This window comes from Bos taurus, chromosome 3, assembly GCF_002263795.3.
Source record: "Bos taurus isolate L1 Dominette 01449 registration number 42190680 breed Hereford chromosome 3, ARS-UCD2.0, whole genome shotgun sequence".
Lineage (NCBI taxonomy): Eukaryota > Metazoa > Chordata > Mammalia > Artiodactyla > Bovidae > Bos > Bos taurus.
In genome coordinates this window covers 101,962,024-101,982,961 of record NC_037330.1, presented here as the reverse complement: position 1 = coordinate 101,982,961, position 20,938 = coordinate 101,962,024, and the positions used below count along the sequence as shown (strand labels likewise).

The window sequence follows — 20,938 nt, the reverse complement described above, 5'->3', positions numbered from 1 at the left end:
TTTGTGGGAGAAGGTGAGCTCCATGTCTTCCTACTCCACCATCTTGATCTGCTTCTAGTGCTTTCTTAACATGATAAATTGTATGTATCTTAATTCTAAAATCAGCATCTTACTTAAGGCAGAAACACCAAAGACACTTCCACTAAGTTCAGGAACAGGCAAAGACGATCCTTTTCCTCATTACTGTTAACATTGGCTAACACCAAAGGCATAAATCTTTGCAATAAGACAAGAGAAATCAATTAAAGGTATAAAAATTGAGAAAAAAAAGTAGAACTAATTTTATTTTTAGATGATATGATAGTATTCCTGAAAATCCCTAGATAATAAATAAAACTAATTCATTTAGTAAAAGAATTAAATAAGATAACAGGATACACAATTAGGCAGATATAAGAAATCAATGTAGAGATGGTAAGAATGAAATTGAAATATTAGCCTCTTTAGTCTCCAGCAAGATGGCATATACTTGGCATGTTTGCTGACACTCCTTAATAAATCTGCAGTTGTTTTCAGAAATCTCAAAATAGTCTTCCCTGTAACAATCACAAAGTGAAGGAAGTTAAACTTATTGAAGAAGAATGAAATTATTTGCTGTCTTAAAAAAATATATAGGCATAAATGAGTATCTTGAGCAAATCATTTCTGAATTTTAGTTGTGATAGTTAAATCAAAGTTTTAAATTAAATGTCAGAGCATCTAGTGGTATTGAAGTACCACATATAAATAAAATTAATACCAAGCAAGTCCAGTACATTATTGAGGTAGTCATAGTTTTACCTGTGGGTGCCAAACATAATTCTTTAAAAAAACAAGCAAAAATCATGTTATCATGTAAAGCAATTATCTTTCAATTAAAAAATAAAAAAAATTTCCAGTTGCTTTAGCAGCCATGTGCAAGTCCTTGTATTAAATCATTTGTACTATTCTTTGCTGAAGTATCAAAATGCTTAAAACCATAGCCTGCCCAAGATTGACAGTAGGGCACTCACACTATTGGGATAATTTAGCCAGTCAAGTTTTAAAGAAGACATAAAAGATGTTAACCAACAAAATTGATTAAATTTATGTTTTCTTTTGAAGCCTTTTATAATCTAAATGAAGAACAGAAAATTGCTCTTAAGGCAGTGTGTGTGCATGTATGTGTTTTCTTTTTTCTTTTGTTTTTTTTTTTTGGCATTTCTTTCTCTCTAATATATATACATGCATATTATATATACACGTATATATATGCTGTTATTTGAAGGAATGACTAGTTTGTGTTCAAGAACTGTCACTGCACTGAATGAGTTTTTCAGTGGTCACTCCTTTCCAACCATTTTCCCCCAACCATCTTAAAACTGTTTTTTAATAATGAAATATTTGAGGGAATTCTCTGGTGGTCCAATGGTTAGGACTCTTCACTTTCACTGCCAAGGGTGCAGGTTTGATCCCTGGTTGGGGAAATAAGGTCCTTCAAACTGCAGGGCGTGGCCGAAAGTTAAAAAAAAGAAAAGTACAAAGAGAATGAAATGTTCGATAGATTTAATTTGGAAATTGCTATTTTAATTTTATAAGAACAATTAACTAAATTTGAAATTTTATATATACTTTCATCTAAAATGGAATGAAAATGAACTACAGAAGTATTATTGCTTTAAATGATAGTTATTATTAATATACTTTAAAGAAGTATATACATTGTTTTCTGAAAAAGAATTGAAGGAAATAAGACCAAAACCTGTTAGAAATATGAGCAAAAGACCAAAAACACAATTTACAGAAATATTAAAATGCCCTTAAACATATGAAAATATGTTCAACTTTACTCATAATAACAGAAAATGCAAAGTAAATATACTCTGAGATACCATTTCTCACTCATCAAACTGGTTAAAAACTAAAAATCATGAAACATTTCCATCGGTGAGGCTCTGGGGAAACAGATAGTCTTATACATTGCTGATGGGAATGCAAATTGGCACAACCCTATGGAGGAGAATTTACTGATATCTATGGAAACTGCATATGTATTTATCTCCTGATTCATCTGTCCCACTTATAGAAGATATGTGTCTAACAATATGAAAATATGGACAAGGTTATTCATGCCGCAATGCTTGACACTGCAAAATATTGGAAGCAACCTAAATGCATAGGACAGTGTCTGACACACACAAATACTAGGCAACTGTGAGCAAGAATCTAGATGAACAGATACAGAATAATTTCCAGAATGTATTGTTAAATGAAAAAAAAAAAACATGTAAAAGGGTGTCTACAGTAATACTACCTTTTGTGTAAGAAAGAATGAAAATAAGAAAATATGCATGTTTCTGTTTATTTGTGCAAAGAAGCATAGAATGGCGACAGCAGAAATGAATGAGACTGGTGACCCACACTGGGTGGGAGGAATGGGGTGGAAAGAATGTGGGGATGGAATTAAGGTACAGAGAATGGGAAAGCGGAGAGATGCTTTGCTGAGTACACCTGTTGTTACAGTTCTGAGTTTTGGAATCATGCTAGTGTTTTACATACTAAAAACAAAAACAAATAAAAAGCCAAAAAGAGAGGTGAAGCCTACAATGGAATACAAAGAAATAAATGAAACCAAATGTGTTTAAAATGAAAAACAAAACCACACAGAAGAAGAAAAAAAGAGCTAGTTCAGATAGCTTTTGAACACAGAATTTTGTGTACACATTCTTCAGTCAAATAAAAACAGAAATATGGAGTTCTGTTTAATACTAAGACCTGGTTTGTTTTTTGCAATGGTATGGGCTAGAGATTTTCAAACTTCTTTTTCTGTGTATTCCAGGATTGAATACATATACCAAGTTTCTTACTGTTGAAGAAGGAAGTTAAAATTGTGAAAAGAGGAAAGGTTAGAATGAACCCTGTGCTATTGAATTAAAGTTGGAAGTGTTGAAATAAATTTAGTTTGGACATATGTGTGTATGTGTATATGTATATACACATTTCCTAGCTTGGTCCACTAAGAGGGTATAAAAACAGTAACACTTCTGTAACAATGAGCTCTTCTAGTGCCTAGATCTTGGTTTTTAAATCCACAATAAAAACAAAACAAAACAAAACAAAAAAATGCTTGTAGGTTGAACTTGGGAAAATACACATGAACTTGGACAATCTTGTCGTGGCAGGAATTAAGAAAGTAGTTAAAGAACGTTGGTGTATGTCAAAAGGACACAGGACGTAGATTAAAGTGGCTCCATCCGGCCAAAAATGGGACAATTCAAGCATCAGAATAAGTGAGAGTATGGATTAGAATGCATTGAGTAAAATAAGAATCCAAGAGTTGACACTGTTATACATAAATAAATAAACAAAGAAGAAGAAAAAATGATTTCTTACAGTAGAATGCCAATTAATAAATGTAGAAGGATGAGGTAGTTAGGAATTAATATCTGGCAACCATAATAATAATAATCGATTCAGGGAAGAATCCTCAAAGAACACTAAAACTACCAAGGGAAATGAGCATAGTCTCAAATATTCTCCCCACAAAGTACTGGTGGATTGTGAAAGGAAAAATAGTAACTTTAGCCTGCAAGTATTCTGGAATTTCCCAGCTATCCTTCTGTATTGATTTCTAATTCAAATCCATTGCTGTCTGAGACAGATATTGTATGGTTTCCAGTCTCTTGCATTTGTTAAGGTATGTTTTATGGTCCAGAGTGTGGTCTGTCTTGTTCCGTGTGAACTTAAGAAAAATGTGTTTTGTGTTATTGTTGGGTGAAATATAGATGTCAATTATATGCAGTTGATTGATGGTGCTGTAGAGTTTACCTATGTCCTTACTCACAGATCTGCTGAATCTGTCCATTTCTAATAGAGAAGTATTGAAGTCTCCAATGAGAAAAGTAGATTCATTTATTTCAAGCACTGTAGTTCTATCAGTTTTGACTCATGTATTTTGATGCTCTGTTGTTCGGTGAATACACATGAAGGATTATGACTTTATGGAGAATTGACCCTTTGATCATTATGTAATGCCTTTCTTTATGCCTGATAATTTTCTTGCTCCAAAGTCTGCTATGTTGTAAATTAATGCAGCTACTTCAGCTTTTTTGTCTTGTTTTGTTTTAACTTCTTTTTTTGTTTGTTTGTTTGGTTGTGCCATGAGGCCTGGGAGAACTTAGTTCCCTGAGCAGGGATTGAACCTGAGTTCTCTGCATTGGGAGAATGCAGTCTTAACCACTGGACCACCAGAGGAATCCCTACTCCAACTTTCTTTTGATTAGTATTAGCATGGTATATCTTCCTCTACACCTTTAACCTAGATGTAGAGTAGCTTTCTTAATCCCATCCAGTGGGGAGCATCAAGTGGGAGAACAGAACACAACTTCTAATCTCTTTCAAGTGTCTTCATACTCCTCTCTTGCAAAAATGAAAGTATTATATACCAAGAAAAATTAAACTGAGTCTCTTGTAGAAACACATATTTGCATTCTTTTATCTGTGTTGACAATCTCTGTCTCTTAATTGGTATATTTAGACCACTGAAATTTAAAGTGATTATTGATATAGTTAGATTAATTTCTACCATACTTGTGACTATTTTCTATTTGTTATCCTTGTTCCTAGTTCCTATTTTTGACTTCCACTCTTTCTCTGCCTTTTCTGGTTTTTTGAGTGTTTAATATGATTTCATTTTCTCTCCTTTCTTAGTATATCAATAAAAATATTTTTAGCATACCAACAAAATTATATTTTTATTTTTTTAACTTTACAGTGAAGAGGTTTGTGGTGAAAGTTACTATCATCAGTAAAAAAAAAAGGACAACAGATGTCATATGTCTTCTGATATGATGCACTGACCTAGAGAAGGAAATGGCAACCCACTCCAGTATTCTTGCCTGGAAAATTCCACGAACAGAGGAATGTAGGGGCTACAGTCTGTGGGATTGTAAAGAGTCAAACACGACTGAGCAACTAACACACATGATGCACTGAGACGGGGACATCACTTACCTGATTTTCCTGCCCCAAAGTGCATAACCTTAATTAGTTAATTCCTGCACATGTACTCAGTTGCAAAGTGTCTGTAACCTCACTCTGCAACCTCATAGACTGTAGCCCCTGGGGCTCCTCTGTCCATGGGATTTTCCAGGCAAGAATACTGGAGTGGATTGCCAATTTTCTCCTCCAGGGGATCTTCCTCACCTAGGGATCGAACCTGTGTTTCCTGCATTGGGAGGTATTCTTTACCACTTGAACCACCTAAGAAGCCCTAATTAGTCATAAGGACAGCACAACAATCATACTCAAACCACTAAGATCTGGGTGTTGTTTGTTACTGCAGAACAGGGAGAAAATGTAGAGGATCAGCAGCTCAGCCTGGCGGTCATTGGTTTGGTGATGTCATTGATGGGTCATTTGGGTAATATAGACAGAAGAACTATGCATAGGTATAGATAGCACTCTAAAAAGACTGGCAAATCCATATTCACATACATACAGTCTCCGATGGCACAAGCAAAGATAAGGAAAAGAAAGTCATGATGGACATTGACATTTTACAAAGTAGAAAATCAAATTATTACATTGTGGACACTCCAGGCCATAAGGATTTCACCCCAAATATAATTAGAGGGGCTTTCCGGGCTGAGGTAGCTGAGATGTGGATACAGACAGGAAAGGACTTTGAATATGGATCATGACCTCCCAATTCAGCTCTTAAAGAAACATAGCTCCAACTGCTCCAAAAAATCTTTTCAAGCTTACCCACCGCAAAGAGCTCAGATCCTCCTCTTCAGTAGTGAAATTCCTATCCCTAATGGATTTCCTGTGCTGTTACAGCGCTAAGCTGTAAGTGTAGCTGGCATTATTTAAAAATTAATGAGCGTCTTTTAAAAACAAAATACTGATGATGCCTCAAAGGAAAAAAGAAATCTGTTTTGTTAACAGCCAGATACATTGATACAGATATAGACTCTACACTTTTTAAAATTTTTAATTAGGATAAAGCATAACATAAAGTTTACCGTCTCATTATTTTTAAGTGTACAGCTCAGTAGTGTTAAGTATATTCATATTGTTATGCAACCAATCTCAAAACTTGCAAAACCGAAACTCTATACTCATAAAGCAACTCCCTGTTTCCTCTTCCCAACCAGCCCCTGAATAGAACCACCATTCTATTTTTTGTTTCTATGGTTTTGACTACTCTGTGAAGTGAAAGTCGTTCAGCTGTGTCCAATTCTTCGCGACCCCGTGGACTATATAGTCCATGGAATTCTCCAGGCCAGAATACTGGAGTGGGTAGCATTTCCCTTCTTCAGGGGATCTTCCCAACCCAGGGATCGAATCCAGGTGTCCCTCATTGCAGGTGGATTCTTTAACATTAAGCTGAGCCACAAGGGAAGCCCAAGAATACTGGAGTGGCTCGCCTATCCCTTCTCCGGTGGATCTTCCCGACCCAGGAATTGAACCAGGGTTTCTGCATAGCAAGTGGATTCTTTACCAACTGAGCTATGAAGGAAGCCCAAAATTTAGTTTTAAAATTTAGTTTAATTTTCCCCCTTTATTGAGCTATAATGGACATACAGCACTGAATCAGTTAAAGGTATACAGCATAGTAACTTCACATACATGTACTGTGAAATGATTACCACAGTAAGTTAACTTTCACTGCCTCAGTTAAAAACAATTGTTTTTCCCTTGAGAAGTTCTAGTCTCTTAGCAACCTTCAAATACACCACACAGCAGCGTTAGCTACAGTCACCATGCTGGCCCCTACACGCCCAGTACTCATTTATCTTAGGACTAGGATTTGTACCTTTTGACCACCTTCATTGAATTCCCCCACCCTTTTCCTTCCTTTTTAAAGCTGAACAATAGTTCAGCTATACACCACATTTTCTTTATCCCTTCACAGACTCAAAGCTTTTGAGATATACAAAGTCTTTCCAAGGCTGAAGAGATACAGGCTGTTTCAGTGGCTATGTGACAGCTGCTGGGTGTGGTTTCTGAATAGAAGAAAGAGGGGTCAGGATCTCTGCCAACTCACCTAAATAGCCAGAAGGTTTCATCTCTGCTTTCAAAAATTCTGTTTACTTAAACTGAAGAAACAATGTGCAACTGAGATTTATTTTTAATGAGAGAGGGGGAAAGTTATGGTACTTGCTAGAAATTATGAATAATTATTCTTTTAGAAAAATTTAAAGTGCTAACCAATAAAGAAAAGGTAAAATTACCCTTTATGCTCAAAGACTGGATTTTCCTGTGAAATTTTAGTTAAGTGGAATTAAGTTGCTGAGATTTATAGAAATTCTGCCAAGTATGTATTAAAAGGTATTGAATCAAGGTGAAATAAGCTCTATATCCATCCAAACTGCAAACAGTTCCAGTTTTCTCTTTTGATTTGCAATTTTACATACTTTTAAAGGGAACAGCTAAAGTGAATTTAATTGTCAAAGTACTAGAGGGTTGACCTATACCCTTTTGTTCAGGTAACTGTGGGAGAAGATTGGCTGGAGTTTTCAGAAAACAGATTTTGGTGTTGAATGTAAGAGAGTCCCTCCTCTAACATGAACATTAAAAAAAAATTTAATTTGAAATCTGTGGAAGCTGTTTCAACAGTAACCAAGACAGAATTTCAGATATGTAAATCCAACTAATAAATATCTTTAGTTTGAACATTCAAAATATTGATGTTTATTCGCCACATTCACAAATTATAAGAAAAATCATATGACAGTTTCAATAGACATAGAAAAAGCACTTGATAACATTTACTATCTATTCATGAACACTCCTAACAAACTAAGAATAGAATGACATTTCCTTAGCCTGATAAAAGCTGTTTACAAAAACCCTGTAGCAAGCAACAAAGCTTTCCTTTTGAGATTGGAACAAGACATGAATGCCTGCAATCATCGCTTCTATTCAGCACTGTCCTTGAGGTCATAGTCTGTGATGTATGAAAAGGGAAAAATGAAAAGATAAAGGACTGGAACAGAAGAAACAAAATTGGCATTATTTGAAGACCCTATGATTTTAGGTATTTAAAAACCTTAAATAATGTAAAGATTAAATAAATAAAACAGCACAGTTGCTAGATATAAAATCAGCATTAACAAAATCAATTTTATTTCTATATTCCTGTAAGAAAACAAAAATTGAAATAAAAAACTCACAATGGTATTTAAAAAAAAAAAGAAGTCCTAGGAATATGTCTACCAAAATATGTACAAGACCTCTTCAGGAAAAATGGTAAAACTGTAATGATAGACATTACAGAAGATCAAAATAGTTTATGTGCTGCCGAAGTGGGCACTACAGAAGATCTAGAGAGATAGAAAGACATGTTTGTTTATGGATTGGAAGAATGTATTTAGTCTCTTCAAATAAATTTATAGATTCAATGCAATCCCAAAGAAAATGCCAACATGACAAGTATATTGTAAAACATTTGTGGGAATGTCATTGGATAGGAATTACCAATGACGGGAACAACGAAGAAGAGGGAGGAGTGATCTGTGGACTAAACAAAACCCGTGCACAACAGCATCCCTGTGTGTCTAGCACCTAAGTCCCTCTGCCATTTTGCCCAAGAGAAAGACTGAAGGGGATGCTGGAGGAAATAAAGCCGAGGTGAAGGACAAACCACAGAGAAGATCTACGAGGTAATCACTAAACCTGCTCCTCCAAAGTCAGAGCCCAAGCCTAAAAAGGCACTTGCAAAGAAGAGAGAGAAGGCACCCAAAGGGAAAAGGAGTGATGCCAGCCAGGATGGGAATAACCCTGCAAAAAATGGAGCTGCCAAAACCGACAAGGCGCAGAAAACTGAAGGTGCTGGAGATACCAAGTGACATTTCATGATTCCTGTTTCCTCTCCCATTCTACCTCCACTCTCATCCCCATCTCTGTACTCCTCTCCTCAGCTCCATTCCCCATCCCTACAGATCCTTATTTCCATCTTTATTCTCATTCCGATCTGTATCCAATCCTCAGATTCTATCCCATCCCCATCTCTATCTGGTCTCCATTCCATCAGCATCTCCATCTTCATTTTTGTCTTCAGCTTCATTCATCTTTATCATCAGTTCCCGCTTCTGCCAGGGTATATTTCTACCCTTTTCCACTACCCATCCCTGGTGATGGTGAATCTGTCTTCATTGCCATCTCCATCTTATCTCCAACGCACCCCATCCTTACTCTTTTTTAAAAAATAATTTATAAATGCATTTACTTAGTTTCGATTGTGCTGGGTCTTCGTTGCTGCTCACAGGCTTCCTCTAGTTGCGGCGAGCAGGGGCAACTCCTCATTGCAGTACAATGTGGTGGCTTCTAGTGTTGTGGAGCCCAGGCTCTAGGTGCACGGGCTCAGTAGTCGTGGCACATAGGTTTAGTTCCACAGCATGAGTAGTATTCCCCAATCAGGGATCAAATCTGTGTCCCCTGCATTGGCAGGCAGATTCTTATCCACTGTATCACCAGGCAAGTCCATTGTCCCTATTCTTATACATTTCCTTTCCATCATCTCTTCCTCTAAGATGCAAATTGAGGAAGATTCATTAAGAAGTTCTAAAAGTCCAATGGAATGTTGGGGGACTATGAGAGTTGATGATCCCTCCATATAAAATTTCCTCCTCAGTTTCCAGGTGAGAAACCTCAAAAGAAATCACTCAAGTTAGATTTCAGATAGAACTGCACTGTTCATGGTGTGTTTAGGGCAGGGTAGGGACCAGGACAGGAAGTTGGAGGGAGTAGAGGAGAGGCAAGGCATCTTCAAAGAGATGTGAAGACACAAAGAGACATGTCAGAGAACAAAAGAGGCAAAAGAGAAAGATGTGTATGGAGTAAGAGATCTCAAGTGCAATTTAATCTGAACCTCTTTCCCATTCCCTTCCCTGCTCTCCCACAGGTCACGCTGTGATACAAGGAATTCAAAGTAGAAAAAGTGAAAGTAAGTGTTAGTTGCTCAGTCATGTCCGACTTTTCAACCCCTTGGACTGTAGCCCGCCAGGCTCCTCTGTCCATGGGATTCTCCAGGCAAGAATACTGAAGTGGGTTACCATTTCTTTCTTCAGGGGATCTTCCCAACCCAGGAATCGAACCGGGTCTCCTGCATTGCGGGCAGATTCTTTACCAACTGAGCTATGAGGGAAGCCTAGAACATTACTTTTGCTAACAATGCTTCTCCGTTTTTCCTTTTGATTCTTTGTTTTGGTTTCTGGTCAAGTCTGTCTGTGATTTGTCTAACTTGTCTTTTGAGCTGGGCCCCTTTCCGTAGGGCCATCTATGCCAGGCTGAATTGCATTCCTGATAATCTGTTAATACTAGAAGTTAATCAGGAAATTCCCTGGCTATTCAGTGGTTAGGACTCTGTTCTATCACTACCGAGGTGGGGGAACCGAGATCCTACAAGCCGTACAGCAGCAAAATAAAAACAAAAAACCAACAACAACAAAAAAAGAATCTAATTGTGCTGGGGTGATGAGTTTCTCCCAAGATTAGCAGCAAAGGTCAGGAATCTAGTTTTATGATTGATATTTGGTAATCTCTGCCAGGGGATGATGAGGTCTCTCTGTTGGGTGAGATATGATAAAGATTGTTTGGTTTGTTAGTGCTTTTTGTTTGTCTGATTGTTTATTTGTGAGATAAGTCACTTTAAAATATTTTGTGCCTAATGGAAAGAAGAGCCCTTTGAGATCTGGACTGAGCAGTTTTGTGATTCAATGTCTATTCGAATGACTAGTTGTACTACTGTTCTGCTAAAGTTGTAAAACTGAAGCTGCAAATTGTAAAATGAAAGACCACCTGTAGGCCTATAAATGAGAAAAGACTTTTTGTTTTGTTTTTAGAGGTTTTTTTTCTTTTTATTATTTTTTTTTACTTCTTTGAGAAAAGCCTGAAATCTCATTATTCCAGCTTGGAATATTTTCCTACCTCCTAAGGGTGTTAACAAATTAGATTATAAAAACTTTCAAATTAAAGGAGATTTGTTCTGATTGGTTTATAGGGACTAACAAGAGCTTACATAAATCCAATATTGCCCAAATTCCCAGAACACAAAGAAACTGAGCTTCTAATACTTTAAAAGGGTTAAAGAAAAAAAGAGAAAAAAAAAAAAAACACTTCCTCATAGAAATGACTGACTCAGAGGCAATTTTATACAAAATCCAAGTTCACGTAATCGAGTAAGCTTTAATCCTTGGACAAGTCAGACTGATCTGAAAATTTTGTCTAAAATACAAACATGTCGTTTTCCAGATTTTCCAAATACAAACACATATTTTAGTTTATTTGATATTTTCAGTTTGCTTTTATTTTCTCATGCACAAACATTCAATACACAATATAGTCCTCTAACACTATCGCTCCTGGTATAGTTTCAATCACCTTTATTATAACTTTTACTGAAGTGACTAGGTTCTGCTTCAGAGAGCAAGAACATTGAGAACTGTCTATCACGAACAAATATTTTATCAAAACTTATAGGTTCCTGGACCCAATTGTGTGTGTGTGTGTGTGTGTGTGTAGATTTCCCCACAATAACGAGTAATGCTGGGTGTCCCATAATTCAGCTCAATTCTGACACTATGTACTCGGAGACAGCATGGGATCCCACAGATGAAAGGTTCAGACCTACAACCTCCCCCACCCTGCCCTTCTCTAAAGGCTGTTATCTGTGCTTCTGACTAACTGGCTACATTTTGGAGGTTCTTACAATCCACTCTTTCCTTGAGTTTGATTAATTTGCTAGAGAGGCTCACAGAATTGAGAGAGACATTTTACTCACTAGATGACTGGTTTATTACAAAAGGCTATAACTCAGGGACAGCCAGATGGAACAGACGCATAAGGTAACGCATGGGGTAAGGGCTTGGAGCTGCCATTTCCTCTCCAGGTGCTCTGCTTTCCCAGAAACTCTGTGGGGCCTAGAAGCTCTTTGAACCCAAAATCCTGTTGGCTTTTTATGGACACTTTATTACATAGGCATTACATAGACCACCATTCCCAGGTGGCACTAGTGGTAAAGAACCCGCTTGCCAATGCAGGAGACATAAGAGACTCGGGTGCGATCTCTGGGTCGGGAAAATCCCTTGGAGGAGGAAATGGCAACCCACTCTCGTATTCTGGCCTGGAGAATCCCATGGACAGAGGAGCCCGGTGAGCTACAGTCCACGTGGTCACAAAGGATCGGACATGACTGAAGCAAATTAGCATGCGTGATTGATTACATCATTGGTCATTGCCAATCAATTCAACCTCCAACTCCTCACTCTCTCCCAGAAATCAGATTGGGATTGAAAGTTCCCAACCCTCCAACCACACGGTTGGTTCCTCTGGTGACCAGCTCCCATCTTTAGGTCATTAAAAAAGACAGTCCAAAAGTCACTTCATTGACATAACGAAAAACATATTTATTACTCTCAGTCACTTAGAAATTCCAAGGGAGCATCACCAACTCAATGGACATGAATTTGAGCAAACTGGGAGACAGTGGAGGACAGAGGAGCCTGGCGTGCTGCATTCCACAGGGTCACAAAGAGTCAGATACAACTTAGTGACTAAACAACAACAAACATTACAGAACCTAATTACTGTTGCTATCAAAAAATTTGTCAGAATTATACTTCGGTTTAATTAAACACATTAAATTTTATGTTTGTCTTAATCTTTCTTTTTTCAAAACAGCTTTGTTGATACCATACAACTAACACATTTAATGCGTATGATTTAATGGTTTATGGTTTTGGTATATTGCAATATTAATTTTTAAATTGCAGTAAAAAGAATACAAAAATGCTAATTTGAACAGATATATGCACTCCTGTGTTCATTGCAACATTTTTTACAAAAACCAAGACCTGAAAACAATCTGAGTGTCCATCAACAGATGAATGGATAAAAAGATGCAGTAACTATATACAGTAGAATATTACTCAGTCATAAAAAGATGAAATTTTGCCATTTGTGACAACACGGATAGACCTTAAGGTATTTTTCTAAATGAAATAAGCCAGACAGAGAATGACAAATACCATTAGACTGCACTCATTTGTGAAATATAAAAAGCAAACATGCTCCAAATGAATGAATAGACCAAAGCAAGCAAAAACAAACATGCTGATACAGAGAACAGAAGAGTGATTTCAACAGGGAGCAGGGGTAGGCACAGGAGGGAGGGAGGAATGGGTAAAGGGGATCAACTATGGTGACTGATGAAAACTAAATTTTTGGTGGTGAGTATAATGTAGTGTATATAGAAGTATAATATTGTACACATGAAGCTTGTATGTTATAAACCAGTTACCTCAATAAAAAATAATATTTTAAAAATGTCCTTGACTGATCTGAAAAAATTATACAATATATGTAACATAAAAATTGCCATTTTAGCCATTTTTAAATGTACAATTCAGTGGCATTAATTGCATTCACCATGTTGTTTGATTATCAGCATTAATTATTTCCAAAATTTTTCATGACCCCAAATAGAATCTTTGTGATCACTAAACAGTAACTCTCCCATCCAACCCATGCTCCAGCTCAGGTAACCTTTAGTCTACTTTCTGTCTGTTTGAATTTGACCATTCTAGATATTTCATGTCAGTAGCGTTATGCAATACTTGACCTTTTGTGCCCTGGTTCTTCTGTTTATAATGTTTTCAAGGTTTATTCATGTTGTAGCACGTGTCAGGATTTCATTTTTTATGGCTGAATAATATTCCATTGTTTGATAGATCTCATTGGTTATCCATTTATCTGTTGATGGACACTTGGGTTGTTCCATCTTTGGGATATTGTGAATATTGCTGCTGTGAACGTTGGTGTACAAATCTTGTTTTTCTTCATCTTAAGCATTATATGAAAGTGATATCAGCATGAGTTCAATAATGAGTGTCGGTCCTTCTTTACACCAGTACAAAATTGGAAAAATCTGTTGTGCAGTCACACCCATTCCTGGAACATCATCTTCAAGAATATATCTCATTCAATCCTACAAACCGGATTAAGGAGCAAGGGTTTCAATTCACATGTGGAATCAAATCCCACAAAGCCCTCCCAGGATCCTGAAATGGCATCTTATATGTTCTACTGTTTACAGCATTGCAGCCCTTCAGATAGGAAGGAAGGCCCTTCCTATGGTTTGGTAAGCCAAACCTCAGCTGATTTGGGAAATCTTAAAGAGAAAGGACTCACTGTCTTTATAGTACTATAGGTAAAACATGGTGGAAATAATATGGGGGGTGTGTTTCCTAGCCATAAGATTGAAGGGCAAATAATGAAAGTTTTTAAAAGTTTAATCCTAGATTCCTTATGAAATCTCTGGACAAAGGTTACATCTGGCTTTAGTACCTGCTCATCACCATGTCGCTCGAGCTCTGCTGACCAGGCTATGAGAAGACTTACTGCTTGATGTACATGAATCAGGCCAAACAACGTGAGGCCAGGCTTACTTTGTGATCAAGAATAATCTTTGGTAGAATACTTATGATCATAACAGGGGACTATTAAGAAAAATTGTATAAAACTGGTAATAAGGCAAAAGGATCACTACATGTTCCTTCTTTTGAAGTTTTAAAAAAACTTATGTTGAAATAACTCAATTTTCAGAACAGTTTCAATGATAATACAGAGTGTTCCCATATATACCTGTCACTCAGAATCTCACATCTTATGTAACCATGTGCTTTACTTTTCTTAGTTTTTGAAAGTTAATACTTTATTCATTTAAGATATAATGTCAAAAAGCCCAGTTCTTCCTTAAACTTTTATTTCATATGCTGATTATTTGATTCTTCAAAGAAATAATTTCTATTAGTTTATATTTATATGTTCAACATAGTTCAGCATGTTTATATTCAGTTGTGTTCAACTCTTTGGGACCCCATGGACTATAGCACACCAGGTCCCTGTCCTTCACCATCTCCTGGAGCTTGTCAAACTCATGCCCGTTGAGTCAGTGATGCCATTCAACCATCTCATCCTCTGCCACCTTCTTCTCCATTTGCCTTCAATCTTTCCCACCATCAGGGTCTTTTCTAATGAGTCAGCTCTTTGCATCAGGTAGCCAAAGTATTGGAGCTTCAGCTTCAGCATTAGTCCTTACAGTGAATATTCAGGACTGATTTCCTTTAGGATTGACTGGTTTGATCTCCTTGCAGTCCAAAGGACTCTCAAGAGTCTTCTCCAATATCACAATTCAAAAGCATCAGTTCTTCAGAGTTCAGCTTCTTTATGGTCCAACTCTCACATCCATGCATAACTACTGGAAAAACCTTGACTAGATGGACCTTTGTTGGCAAAGTGATGTCTCTGCTTTTTAATACACTGTCTAGGTTTGTCATAGTTTTTCCTCCAAGGAGCAAGCATCTTTTAATTTCATGGCTGCAATCACCATCTGCAGTGATTTTAGAGCCCCCAAAAATAAAGTCTGACACTGTTTCCACTGTTTCCCCATCTATTTCCCATGAAGTAATGGGACCAGATGCCATGATCTTTGTTTTCTGAATGTTGAGTTTTAAGCCAACTTTTTCACTCTCCTCTTTGACTTTCATCAAGAGGCTCTTTAGTTCCTCTTCACTTTCTGCCATCAGAGTGGTGTCATCTGCATATCTGAGGTTACTGATATTTCTCCCGGCAATCTTGATTTCAGCTTGTGTTTCTTCCAGTCCAGCGTTTCTTATGATGTACTCTGCATATAAGTTAAACAAACAGGGTGACAATATACAGCCTTGATGTACTCCTTTTTCTATTTGGAACCAGTCTGTTGTTCCATGTCCAGTTCTAACTGTTGCTTCCTGACCTGCATATAGGTTTCTTAAGAGGCAGATCAGGTGGTCTGGTATTCCCAACTCTTTCAGAATTTTCCACAGTTTATTGTGATCCACACAGTCAAAGGCTTTGGCATAGTCAATAAAGCAGAAATAGATGTTTTCCTGGAACTCTCTTGCTTTTCCCATGATCCAGAGGATGTTGGCAATTTGATCTCTGGTTCCTCTGCCTTTTCTAAAACCAGCTTGAACATCAGGAAGTTCACGGTTCATGTATTGCTGAAGCCTGGCTTGGAGAATTTTGAGCATTACTTTACCAGCGTGTGAGATGAGTACAATTGTGCGGTAGTTTGAGCATTCTTTGGCATTGACTATCTCCCAGAGTTTACTCAAATTCTTGCCCATTGAGACGGTGATGCTATCTAGCCATCTTATCCTCTGCTGCCTCCTCCTTTTGCCTTCAACTACCATTCTGTTTCTATGAATTCAGCTTTTTTAGATTTCACACATAAGTGAGATCTTATAGTATTTGTCTTTCTCTGTCTGATTTATTTCATTAGTAGAAATACTCTAAGGTCCTTCCGTGTTGTTGCAAGTGGCAGGATTGCCTTAGTTTTTATGGTTTCCATAAAGTGGCTTCCATGTCTTGGTTATTGTGAATAATGTTGCCATGAACATGGGAATGCAGGTATCTCTTTAAGAAACTGAATTCATTTCCTTCAGATATATACCCAGGAAAGGACCTTTTGGTAATATGGTAGCTCTATTTCTTTTTTTTTTTTTAGGAACTTCCATACTGTTTTCCATAGTAGGCTGTACCAATTTACAGTCTCTCCAACAGTGCACAAGGATTCCTCTGTCTCCACATTCTCATCAACACCTGTTACCTTTGTCTTGATGGTGGCAGCCATTCTGACAGGTGTGAAGTGATGTCTCGTTGGGGTTTTGATTTTCATTTCCCTGATGATTAGTGATGTGAAGCATCTTTTCATATATCTGTTGCCCTTTTTTAATGTATTCTTTGGAAAAATGTCTATTTGAGTCCTCCACTCATTTTTTTCAATTGGTTATTTGGTTTTTTGCTGTTGAGTTGTATGAATTCTTTATGTTTGGATATTAATCCTTTATCGATCATAGATGATTTACAAGTATTTTCTCCTGTTTCATAGGTTGCCTTTTCATTTTGTAGAAGCTTTTCAGTTTTAAAAAAGGCTCAACTGCTTATTTTTGATTTTGTTGTCATATTTAAAAAAATGTTATGTAGACCAATGGCAAGGAGTTTTCCCCTATGTATTCTTCTAGGTGTTTGACAATTTCAGGTCTTACTTTAAGTCTTTTTTTCTTTTTCAATAAAGTTTTTTATTTTATTTATTTTCAGCTACACTGGATCTTCGTTGCTGTGTGTGCTTTTCTCTAGTTATGATAAGAGGGGGCTACTCTCTAGCTGACTGTGTGGGGTTCTCATTGCAGTGGCTTCTCTTCTTACAGAGCACGGACTCTAGAGTGCAAGCCTGGTAGCGGAGCACTGGCTTAGCTGCCCTGAGGCATGTGGGATCTTCCCGGACCAGCGATCGAACCTGTGTCTCCTGCATTGACAAGCAGATTCTTAACCACTGGACCACCAGGGAATTCCTTACTTACTTACATGTAAGGAATGTAAGTCTTGAATTCACTCAGTTAATTTTTGTGAGTGGTGTAAGAGAGGGGTCCAGTTTCACTCTTTTACATGTAGATATTCAGTTCTCTTAACACTCTATTAAAGAGACTCCCCCCTGCCTATTGTGTGTTCTTGTTGCCCTTGTCAAAGATCAATTGACCTATACGTGTAGGTTTATTTCTGGGCTCTTGATTCAGTTCTATTTGTCTATGTGTCTATTTTTATGCTAGTGCCATACTATCCTGATAATATAGCTTTGTAATATAGTTTGAAATTGGAAAGTATTTTGCCTCCAACTTTGTTCTTCTTTCTCAGGATTGCTTGTTTATTTGGGGGTCTTTTGTGGTTCCATATGAATTTTAGGATTTTTTTTTTTATTTCTGGGGAAAGTATCATTGGAATTTTAGTAGGGATTGCACTGACTTTATAGATGGCTTTAGCTAGTATGAACATTTTGACAATATTAATTTTTCCAATCTATGAACACGGGATATTGTTCTCTTTCTTTGTGTCTTCAATTTATTCCATCAATGTCTTATAGTTTTCATTATCCAAGTCTTTTGTCCCCCCTTAATTAAATTTATTATTTATTGTTTTTGGTGCTATTGTAAATGGGGTTGTTTTCTTAATTTCTCTTTCTGAAAATTTGCTGTTAGTGTATGGAAACTCAACTGATTTTTGTATGTCAAGTTTGTATTCTGCAACATTATTGAATTATTTTATCCTAACAGATTTTTGGTGGCATGGCTTTTGATTTCTTCCTTGACTCACTGATTGTTCACAAGTGTGTTTAATTTCCATATATTTGTGAAATCTTCAGTCTTCCTCCTGTTACTGACTCCTAGTTTCAGACTATTATGGTTGGAAAAGATACTTGGTATGATCTCAGTCTATTTAACTTTGCTAAGACCTGTTTGTGACTTGATATATGATCTATTCTGGAGGAGGTTCAGTGTGTGCTTAAGAAGAATGTGTATTCTGTTTTGTTGCATAGAATGTAATATATCAGTTCTTTTTGTTCAAAAGTGTGGTTCAAGTCCAATGTTTCCCTGTTGATTTTCAGTCTGGTAATTTATCCATTGTTAAAAATGGGGAACTGCCTCCTACTATTATTGTATTGTTGCATATTACCTTTATTAAATTAATATCTGTTAATTTGCCCAATATATTTAGGTGCTCTTATTGGGTGCATTTATTTACAATCATTTTACCCTCTTGCTTCATTGATCCTTTTATCATTATATAGCGACCTCTTTGTCTCATAACATTTTTTACTTAGTCTATTTTTCTGATATAGTTTAGCTCACCTGCTCTCCTTCTGGTTTCCATTTGCATGGGATGTATTCTTTCATCTTTTTACTTTCAGACTATGTGTGTCTGTAAAGCTGAAGTGAGTCTCTATTAGGCAGCTTATAGTTGGGTCTTATTTTTTATCCATCCAGCCACTCTGTCTTTTGCTTGGAGAATTGAATACACTTACATTCAAGGTAATTATTGATAGATAAAAACTTACTATTGCCATCTTGTTAATTGTTTTCTGGATATTTTACAGTTCCATTTTTCCTTTCTTTTTTTCTTGTTGTCTTCCTTTGTGGTTTGATGATCTTCCATAGTGGTATGCCTGAATTCCTTTCTTTTTAACTATTATGGGTTTTTATTTTGTGATTACCATGAGGCTTACATAAAACAACATATAGTTATTAATATAGCAATTTTATTTAAGCTGATAACTGATCAATACAAAACCTCTACTTTTTTATTGCTCCCCCATTTTATGATTTTAATGTCACAATTTACATCTTTTTATATTGTATATGTGTTAAAACTATTATAACTATAGTTATATTTAACACTTTTGTCCTTTAACATTTATACTAGAGTTAAATGGATAACACTTTACCATATCACAATAGTATTCTGAATTTGATTATATACTTACTTTTATCAGTGAACTTTATACTTTTCAATGTTTTCATGTTACTAATTACTGTCCTTTCATTCCAGGTTGAAGAACTCCCAGTTCTTAGAACAAGTAGGTCTAGTGGTGTGAACAGCTTTTGTTTGTCTAGGAAAGTCTTTATCACCCTTTCATTTCTAAAGGACGAGTTTGCCCGCTAAAGTATTCTTAGCTGAGCAGTTTTTTATTATTATTGTTCTTAGGTGGAAAGTTGTTTTTTTTTTTTTTTTTCTTTTAGCACTTTGTACATATCACTCTATGATCTTCTTTTTTGCAAGGTTTCTGCTGAGAACTTCACTGATAGCCTTATGGGGGTTCACTTGCATGAGATGAGTTAAATAATTTTTTTTCTGCTTTCAAAATTCTCTGTTTTTCTTTTTTGACAGTTTTATTATAATGTGCCTCAGTGAGGTCTTCTCTGAGTTGAATCTATATGGGGACCTATGAGCTTCGTGTATCTAGATGTCCATATCTCCTTCCAGATTTGGGAATTTTTCAGCTCCTTTAAATAAGCATTCAGCCCTTTTCTCAGTCTCTTCTCTTTCTGGGACTCTTATAATGCAAATATAGTAAGTCCCCTATATATGAATGAGTTCCTCTCTGAGAGCATGTTCATAAGTTCAATTTGCTTGTAAGTCCAACAAAGTCAGCCTGGGTATCCAGCTAACACAACTGACATATAGTACTGCATTTTAATAGATGTATAATACTCTTCAGAATATTATATATATAACATACAATAATAATAATATACAAAAATAATATATAAAAATAACATACAGTAATATATAAAAGTAAACAAGTAATATATAAAAATAAACACAAAAATAAAGAAAATATTTTAAATCTTACAGTATAGTACCTTGAAAAGTACAGTAAGTACAACAGCTGGCATCAGGGGCTGGCATTGAGTCAACAGGTAAGTTGCTGATTGGAGGAGGAGGAGAAGTAGGAGATGGTAGAGCTAAAGGACTGTCAGCAATGGGAGAAAGAGGGCAAGTTGCAATTTCACTCAAGCCTGATGTTGATAGAACGCATATATGCATCGTTGAAAGTTTTCAACTTGAAGGTTCATGTGTATGAGTCTTACTGTATTGTTTGCATATATGACATATTGTATCATATAATTCATGTAGGCTTTCTTCAGTCTTTTTTTGTTTGGTAAGAATGTTCAAGACTGTTCTTTGTTCTCCTCTAGCTGGATAATTTCAAATATCCTGTCCTGTCCTTTACATGTTCTTCCTTTTGCTGTATCCTGTCTGCTGTTTATGCTCTCTGTTTATTGCATTTTCCATTTTATTTATTGTGTTCTTTACCTCCTGAATTTGTTTGGTGCTTTTTTTTTTAAAGTTCCTATCTCTCTATTGAACTATTTTTCAATATTTCAATATTCAATGATTCTACTGATTATTTTGTTCATGTCTTGGTTTCCTGGTTTCATTGAATTGTCTTTTTTGATATTTACTTATAGCTCACCAAATTTCCTTAAAACAGCTATTTTGAATTCCTTATTGGACAAATTGCAGATATTCATTTCTCTGAGGTTGGTTACTAAAAAAAATTTTTTCTTTTGTGGTGTCATGTTTCCTTGATTGT

The 20,938-nt window shown here is 36.3% G+C and overlaps 1 protein-coding gene and 1 pseudogene across 6 annotated transcripts in view; both read left to right on the top strand.

Annotated features, from left to right (window-relative positions):
- KLF17 (KLF transcription factor 17) overlaps positions 1 to 20,938 on the top strand; it is a 103,575-nt gene that overhangs the window by 56,244 nt on the left and 26,393 nt on the right. For 2 of the 6 annotated variants that reach the window (XM_059885167.1, XM_015466777.3), the window contains exons 2-3: positions 17,217 to 17,384; positions 19,390 to 19,417. The exons of the other annotated variants lie outside the window; for them this stretch is intronic. In XM_059885167.1, coding sequence (XP_059741150.1) covers positions 17,383 to 17,384; positions 19,390 to 19,417 — 30 coding nt within the window. In that variant the 5' untranslated portion in view covers positions 17,217 to 17,382. The remainder of the gene's footprint in view (positions 1 to 17,216; positions 17,385 to 19,389; positions 19,418 to 20,938) is intronic. 6 annotated transcript variants of the gene reach the window in all.
- On the top strand, positions 2,343 to 9,681 carry LOC100295504 (non-histone chromosomal protein HMG-17-like; annotated as a pseudogene).